Genomic DNA, 9,034 nt, shown 5'->3' with positions numbered 1-9,034 from the left:
TTCCTTGTGAGTTTGTATTGGATTTTTTTTCTTTGGCTCTGGGTAAAAATTCTTTTGCATTACAAGATTATTGGGGGAAATTGCTTAAAAATTCTATCTCTTTCTATCATGGCTATAGATCTGATCACAGACTCTTACACATCGTTTAATTTTCCTTTTTATTTATTTTTTATTTTTAAGATTTTATTTATTTATTTGAGAGTGAGAGAGAGTGTGAGAGAGCATGAGAAGGGGGAGCATGAGAGGGAGAAGCAGACTCCCTGCCAAGCAGGGAGCCCGATGCAGGACTCGATCCCGAGACTCCAGGATCAGGACTGAGCCAAAGGCAGTTGCTTAACCAACTGAGCCACGCAGGTGCCCTTCCTAAAATTTTCAAAACATTTTCCTAAGGTTTAATACAGCATCTGCTATAGCTCCATATGTATTCCTCAAGCTGCATTCTGTATTTCTTCTTCAATTTATCGATACATTGATTGCATTTGCATAACATTCAAATTACATTCTTTGATGAAACATCAGTGTCTCTACTTTGACTATGAGAGCTGTTTTGGTTTCTTCTTTACACTACTGAGTGAACTAGAGAAATAATTTTTCCACTTCTTTTCTCTATCTGCTTTGTTACTATGTAAGTAATTTTTTTTCCTAACCACACATTTCTTCAAAATAACATAAATGAAGAACTGTGATAAAAACTAAAAATTATAGGTAGGTCAGGTTCGAAATCAGTTACTTAACCCTTGAATGATAGGGCCTCAGGTAAAGAACATCGAAATTTTACTAGATGTGTAGTTTGAGCAGTTCTCTTGATTGAGCAATATATATTAGGTGCTTTGTGATACTCTGGAGTCTAATTTTATACTTTAAATATGTTTAATAACTACTAAAAAGTATACTAAGTATATCCAAACCAGAGCCGAGATTAGTAATTTTTTTTTTATAAATTAGGAAATTTTTAAATTTCTGTAGATTCTTGAGTGATGGCATAATAACAATAAAAATTCATAACAACATACAGTGGCATTCTGTGGAAACCCTAAGATACTCTAATATCGTTAATAATAATGCTTCATATTTTTAATATTTTATGGTATTTCTACTTAAGAATCGTACTTTCCCCCCATATGTAAGTATCTCTGTAATTTTATGAATAATCTATCCAGATAAGTAGAATATGGGGAGAGAAAAAAATACATTCAATATTTTTCTTAACTGACACCTGACTAGGTTTTTTGTTTGTCTATAATATAACATGCTGTGCTATCAGTTTTTATCCTCAATGACATATGAAAGATCCAAAATCAAATTGGCTGTCTCCACAGCCACCTGCAGGCCGCTAAGCTTAGCAGTGAAACAGTCCAAGGTCAGGTTGTTGGATGAGCCTATAGCTTCATGTGGAAGGCAGGTTTGTGGTGCAATGGGATGCGGAGGAGTCTTCAAGAACGACCAGCCGAGTTCTTCCTGGCTACTGCATAGCCCACAGCCACATCTTGAAAGCAAATCTGGCCAGTTAACAACAGAGGGAGACTCTGCCTGACTGGACCAACAGTGTCCATACTTCATGTCAGTAAGAACTTCACCTCCATCATGTTCTAAAGAGCCAGCGACAGATTCTAATGCCCGGGAGAATGCTTCAGTGAGTAGCTGAAGTTGTGTTTGAGTACATGCATCGTCTCTGAGAATGCTTTCTGGCTCGTTACAAGTCTAAAGAGTAATAAAACCATTGAAAATACATACAGAGCAATATTACAAAGATGTTTCTCAAAAATAAAATACTTGATCAGACCCTTATCATCAAGTTACTATTTATGTTCAGTTTCTTTAGGGGTTCAGCAAAATGCTGATAGCCAAGTATGGATCAGCTGGCCAGGCTATTATTCCTTAATCGGAATAGTATTATAGTATAAATAAAGTATAAATATATGCTAGTCATGGTATCAGAATAAACCCCATCATCAGCTTCCTCTGAATGACTGTCTAGTTGTGCTCCCTCAATATATGATGGGCAAGACATAATGCATATATCAAAGGTTTTTATATACACAGGAGGGGGTTCCTGAAGGCTAATGTCCAAGTGAAATCCTTATTTATAGTTGGCAAAGTGTTTGAGATTTGTTTAAAATTAGAACATGCATAATTATTTTTTTTTTTTTTTAAAGATTTTATTTATTTATTTGTCAGAGAGAGAGAGGGAGAGAGAGCAAGCACAGGCAGACAGAATGGCAGGCAGAGGCAGAGGGAGAAGCAGGCTCCCTGATGAGCAAGGAGCCCGATGTGGGACTCGATCCCAGGACGCTGGGATCATGACCTGAGCCGAAGGCAGCTGCTTAACCAACTGAGCCACTCAGGTGCCCCTTTTTTTTTTTTTTTTAAAGATTTTATTGAACATGCATAATTATTAAGACAAAAGCCATTTAGGGACATGTGTAATTTTCATGTCAATGTTTTAAAAATAAATAGTTCTCTTTTAATTAAGGAAAAGGTAATATAATTTTAAACATTTTTTTTTTTTGGTTTCACCATTCTGAAAAAGTTTCTCCTGGGGCACCTGGGTGGCTCAGTCAGTTAAGCATTATGGCTCAGGTCATAATCTCAGTGTCCTGGGATTGAGCCCCACATAGAGCTCTTTGGTCAGCAGGGAGTCAACTTTTCCCTCTGTATTCTCTTTTTCTCTCTCTCAAATAAATAAATGGAGTATTTAAAAATAAAAATAAATAAAATAAATAAGTTTCTCCTAGCAATTTCATGATAGAAAAAGTAACATATTAGCAAGTTAATAACTGAATGATAGTTAAAACCCATATCCAAACTATTCCAAAGCAGTGGCTGCTTTTTTTTTCTGCCCAGGAGGTGTGAACCAGATGAGACCATCTATACTATATGTTCTTTTCCCATATTTTCAATGCTGTATTGTTTCTTCAAAATCCTACTCAAAAAACGGTCCTCCTCCAAAAAACTTTTCCAGCTTACTTAATTCTATTTGCAGACTACATTATTGGCATTCAGCATCAATACATAGGCACTGATTTTGGTTTTCATAATGTATATTCTGATAACTTCATGAATGGGCTTTATCATCAAACAGATTTTAAATCATTTTGGGAAACAGGGTTTCTGTTTCCTTCTGTGAAAAAATGTTTACTTTTTCTCTAATCCTAGTCAGTCACTGGAAGCTCTGCAGTCTCTCTCTCTTTTTCATTTTTAAAGTTAAGTGTAGGGCTTGAAATCACAACTCTGAGATCAAGACCTGAGCTGAGGTTAAGGGTCAGATGCTCACCCGACTGAGCCACTCAGACGCCCCCAGTAGTCTCTTTGGGAACAATCCAAAGAATCAACTGCAAATATCTGGAAAGCACATACCTTTTTGTATCCATTTTCAAATAAAGCAGGTCAGTATTTATGAAATAATTAATCAGAACTATAATGCACTAAATTTACCTATTATCAGGATATAGTTTCCTACATGAATAAAAAACATTCTATTTGATAGAACTTATAAATAGATACCAATTTAAAATTATAATACAATCTAATACTTGGAATGCATTATTAAATGAAACTAAGTCTTCTCTTGATAGTCCCAAAGGTACTGAAGTATTCTGTAGAATCTTAACACTTTCACTATGACTATCAATTATGATTATACCACAGCAGTTGAAATCTCTAATACAACCTCCATTAACGGAATGCTCATTTCAATATGCAGTATTTCAACAATAGTCAAAGAATGTGATTATTTGGTGAGAGGATGGATTAACAATAATCATTGTGATAGAGATATTACCTTATATTTGCAAGTGTTATTTTTCTCACGTGTTTTGAAATATAAAATTTGCATGAGACTAGTGGCCCTAGGGTATCATGATTTGGTTTATTATCTCATAAAACAAATGTCACTGAGAATTCAGATTTCTGAACAGGTCCATGTAACCTACCTTGTGTCTGATATATGCTGCCAGATGAGTTTCAGTACAGCCGCCTCCCAACAAAACACATGGTTCCTTGATTGTTAACTGCAAAACGTGCAGTGCGGTTTGACACGTGAGCTAAAGAAGAGATGAATCATCAGAATCAGACATTGCCATCAGGTTCACAAAGAAATAATACCATGTTTTCAAGGGAACTTAGCGGACTAAAAGAGATGGATTTTAATTACAAAAGAACAAAACCTGTGTTGCCAAGTTTGTAACATAACCGATACATTTTGGAATAATAAAGATTAGAGATTAAAGAAAAATATTTTAGCCAGATGTTTATTTCCATGAACCAGATTAATAGCATCTCTCTTATGCACTTAGCTCTTCAAACTAAGATTCACAAATGGATAGCCTCAAAATAACTGGGTCAGCAAGGTTTGATGCAAGGTTTAGTATTTCTACTAAAAAAAAAATGATTTCAGTCTAAATAAATTAGCTATATACATGCTTTAGAATTTCTTTCAAGTTGCTATGGAATTAATAACAGCTACAACCCAGTAGTAATAGAAAGAAAAACACAAGAAACCTTTCACACTTACCAAGGGTATATCGAGTATATATGAACCTTTAAGTTTGTGATCAATACCCATAGGTTATCACTTCTCTTATAATATATAAGTTGCATGTGTTATTGCTGGTAGAAGACAACAAACTCTACCAAGAGGTGGATGATGGGTATGGCTAGGAAGCTCATTTTTTCAGTGAATTATTCATACACGTTAGCATCAAAAAGTACATAGTTCATGTTAATTGCTAAGAAAAGGTCATATGTCAAGGACCTTTAGATCCTGTGTAGATACTAGAAATATATTGGTAGCACTCGCCAAGTCTTTTGTAATATCACAGGCAAGAAAATCAGCTTACTTGTGACTTTAATTCTGTCATTTTTGTTGTTTTTGCTTTCTAAATCACCTGGGAAAGTTAGGAAAAACAAAAAACATAGATCACCTCCATGAAAAAAACCTATCGTTTCTGTCCTACTATTCAATCCCAATGTCAGCCCCTAAATAATGGAATTGAGTCTGTGACCTACCTTCAGCTCATCCCAGGCAGTGTCATTTCTGTTGCAGAGCAGCAAGCTGCAGATAGTTGCTTCATTAGGAATTAGATGAAGAAAATGTTTGAAGCCAAATTTTGCTGGGCACAAATCTTTCACACTTCCGTAACTACTAGGAGAGATTGAGCCTAGGGAACCAATAGGTTGTGTTCCTGTTTTTTAAAGTTCAGAAAACACAAAACGTATGAGTAAAGATGGAACATGCAGTCATTTAAAACTGATTCCAAGCCAATAATAAAAGTCCCACACGCATATACCTTAACACATGAAATACAGAATAAATAACAAGATGCTTCTAAGACCTGTAAATTAAGTAGTATTCTGCTATTAAGATGATACAGAAATAAAGCAAAGCAGAGGTTTTTTTGGTTTACAGACTTCTTTGAACATCTGTTACGAGCTATTTTGTACTCTCCAGAAAAAGGCACACAAAAATGTGCATCCTTTTTCTGGGAGCTTAAAAAATTTGCAAGAACCCAGAAAATAATCACTGAACGATTAAACTTCTTTGACCATCCTTCTTTTCTTCTTGAAGCCTCAAAGAATAAGGCGTACCTGAGTAATCTGAAATTTAAGGATTGGAAAAAAAAAAAACCCGAAAACCATCTATTGAATGTGTTACTTCACCTGGATGCAACAGACAATCAGTTGTAGTGAGAGGATCTTGCTCTACTGCTTATAAGCTGCTGGACATGAAGCAAGTCACTCATATCATTTAACTTTTCAGGGCGGGCCTCCCCATAGGGAGATAAAGCAAATCAAATGTTCAATGCTCTGTACACCATGACAAGCCTCAAATGAACACCAGCAGCCCATGCCCAATAACCCCACTACTTAATTCAGACTAATCAAGAGGAATTTTGTCTGAAAGGGGAAGAAAGGAGATAACGTTAACCTAGATACAGTAGGGAGGGTGGAAACACAGTTTACCTAAGCCACGGGCTTGGTATAGTTGTTTTCTTTTTCCCTTCCTTTTTATCTCAAAAGGTCACTGCTCCCAAGATCCAGGACTAAAGCTCTGGCTATTTATACCATGTTCTAGTTATATGTGGGATAAGCAAGAATTGTGGGGCTATAGAAACCCAGTGCCCACTTCAAACTATTGTTTATATGACAAAATCTTTCACCTTTTAATTTTTTTAGAGAGGGAGAGAGTGACTCTTAAGCAGGCTGCATTCCCAGCACGGAGCCTGATGTGGCGCTCAATCCCACAACTATGAGATCATGACCTGAGCTGAAATCAAGAGTTGGATGTGGATGCTTAACCGACTGAGCCACCCAGTCACTGTTTCACATTTTAAAAACTGTAATACCCAATATTCACAGCTGGAAAAGTCATGAAAAACCAGTAAATATTTAAAACTATGGGTGTGATGTAGAACATCAACAAGGAGTTCCATAGAACTGTTTCCATTATTTCTTAATAATTTCCACTTTGGCAATCATGGGACAGCCTTATAGAAATAAGGCAGTAACCCAGATATCAGGTAGTCAGTACTGGCATACGTACTACTATTTGATGATTTATAATAAGACTGAAAATGGTGAACTGTAACAATGGCTTAAGTCTGATAAACCTAGTAATTGATCAGAATGGAATGACTGATACGTTGTCAGTGCAATCAAAAGTGTATTGAAATGTGGCTCAAATCACGAACTCTTTATGTTATCATGTTTCCTTGGCTGTAATAGGTGAATACCAACCTTGGGTCTGATTTTAACTTGTAAAATATAGTGAATTTCTTGTCTGTTACAATTCTGTATCTTACCAAATATTAGTCAATTCAATAAACCTTTTAGAACACCTACTGTGAACTAGGCCTGTTGTTAGTGCTAAAAATAAAAGACAAATCCTGATTCTCAAGGAGCTCAGCTGGAAATATCTGGGATATTTAAAGCTAGCGCGCATGTGTGCACGCACACATCCACCCACCTACCTACCCCTAATTAGGAATTACTATTTAGGCAGTACAGTAGTGAAGAAGTAGAGAAGTGAAGAAAAGGGTATTTTAGTTGCAAAATTACCTTCTGAATATAATGTCATTTCTACTTGTAAAATTCAAGTAGAAGGATTTTGTGTATAAAGTGTAAAAGAGTTTAGGATTATGAAGCTGCTAAATTTCTCAATAATCTAAGATTTTGGGGGGGTTAGTGTTTTTAGATTATAACAGACTCTGTAGTCCTTTCTGGGGCTGGAAAATAGAAATTGCCATAATCACTCAATTTTAAGTAAATGAACATTAATGGATATATTTTTGAGAAGCCAACTTTGCGGGCAGAAATGATACACATGTTGTGAGGTTGGCAGCTTCTAAAATTTTTCAGGATGTTAACAGTGACAAACACCAAGAATTTCTCCGCTCAAAAAAGACTGTTGATTTATTAACTGTGAGGGTCAAAAGCTGAAGGTGCTTTTTACCTGTCACTTTACTCAGGGGTTCCATCAGAGCCACTCCCACTCTGTCAATGGCAATTACCCGGTGCATATTGAGAAACTGTTTCAAAGATGGGTGTATAACTTTTTGGCACATGACAAGGTCTACATGATCACTAACTAGCTGCCTTCCTAGGTTAAGCAACTGCTCCAGGACTGCATTTTCAAGAGAGACCCCAGAACTGACCACCACAGTTCCTTCTCCAGTATCAGAGAGATCTCCAGATAAAGAAGCACAAAAGAGTGCCACCTTGAAGGCGTCTGATTTTTTGATGGGTAAGATCTTCATCAGTTGAACTTCTGACACTTCAATAAGAATTCCAGGGAATACAGTAGAATCTAAAACTCTATGACCCTTTAAAGGCACAATTATACTCTTTCCTAAAACGAGGCGGTCTTTGGTGTTTTCTGGAATTGTAAGCAAAAAGGCTTTCAGAACCAAAGCACTGATATGGTCTGTTTCCTCTCTGGTGAGCATACAGGCGGGCTTACTTGTTACTATACTGCGCACCAAACAGAGGAGGGTCTGAGGACTGCTAAAGTCAACTGGAATTCGACAACCACAGGACTCAGACTTGAGGTAACTGGTGCAGAGGCGCAAAAGATGCTGGTTTAATTTAATAACAGTGGTGGGTGTCAAGCCTGTTCTCTGAACATTTTCGATCAGATTGCAGCAAAGAATGGCTGTGAATAAGCCACAGTCACTGAAGCACGACACATGATTCTTCGTGGATGTTGTCAGGATCTTTAAAATGGGATGGGTGACGGGAAGGTTAGAGAGCAGGGCTGACGACTGTGAGGTGGTGCACACGCAGCCTCCAAGGCCATTGTGAACCTGCTTCAGCCTCCCCGAAGGGCCATAGCTCGATGTCAGGATTCCTTTCAAGACACAAAGTGTGGCCCTGACTTTCTCACTTGTCAGTGGTTCACTTTTACACAATGATGGCTTTTTAGCTTCTAAACGAGACATCTTACTTTAGGTGGTTAAGTGGTGAAGACAGTTTTTATTTTGTTAACCATATTTTTCTATTTATTGCATTGTCATGGGTCTTGACACTTAGAAAAAAAAATTATTCTTCAGGAATGAAAGTCTTCTGGCTATAAGATTAAATAGATCCTGGTTTATGAAGCTAATTAGCATGTAATGATTTAATGACATATTAGTAATTTAGTTCCAAATATTTATTTTTACTTCATTCTTTAATACTCTCTTGTTTGCCTGTAGACTGAGATCTTACAGATTGCTTTGCAGCCCTCTGCATAAAGTATGTTCCAAGGTGGACGCCTATGAAAGACACTCCAGCTACGAGAAGCCACTTCTTTCTAATCCAGCTGATGTTTTTCATCTCCTCTTTCACTGTCAAGCTCAGATTCAAAGATGCTTCTTTCTATAAGAAATAAAGGAAAAAAACATTTTAGAGAAGTAAGTCCAAAACAGTTAATAGAATGCAGTTTAGTATTTTGACGCTCTGCTCCCTCTTTAGAAAAAGGAATTACCAACTGGCACAAGCCTCCACAGAATGAGAAATGTAAATCCACTTAGACTAAACAGTCATTCCTTTATTCTTC

At 36.7% G+C, this 9,034-nt stretch overlaps 1 protein-coding gene across 2 annotated transcripts; it reads right to left on the bottom strand.

The window, feature by feature from the left end:
• Nucleotides 1-1,155: 1,155 nt before the first annotated feature.
• Nucleotides 1,156-8,487, bottom strand: MKKS (MKKS centrosomal shuttling protein). Of its 2 annotated transcripts, none has more exons than XM_047746108.1 (4): nucleotides 7,451-8,487; nucleotides 5,008-5,183; nucleotides 3,933-4,043; nucleotides 1,156-1,701 (listed from the first exon to the last, which is right to left on the bottom strand). In XM_047746108.1, exons 1-4 carry the CDS (start codon nucleotides 8,433-8,435, stop codon nucleotides 1,261-1,263), a joined length of 1,713 nt encoding a protein of 570 aa, XP_047602064.1. In that variant the 5' UTR covers nucleotides 8,436-8,487; the 3' UTR covers nucleotides 1,156-1,260. The 2 variants fall into 2 exon arrangements, with proteins under 2 accessions (XP_047602064.1, XP_047602065.1); XM_047746109.1 differs by having other exon boundaries at nucleotides 7,958-8,487.
• Nucleotides 8,488-9,034: the final 547 nt, after the last annotated feature.

The sequence above is a fragment of the Lutra lutra genome, chromosome 9 (genome assembly GCF_902655055.1).
Source record: "Lutra lutra chromosome 9, mLutLut1.2, whole genome shotgun sequence".
Taxonomy (NCBI): domain Eukaryota; kingdom Metazoa; phylum Chordata; class Mammalia; order Carnivora; family Mustelidae; genus Lutra; species Lutra lutra.
The sequence above is the reverse complement of the archived record's forward strand: the minus strand, read 5'-3'. Positions and strand labels throughout refer to the sequence as shown.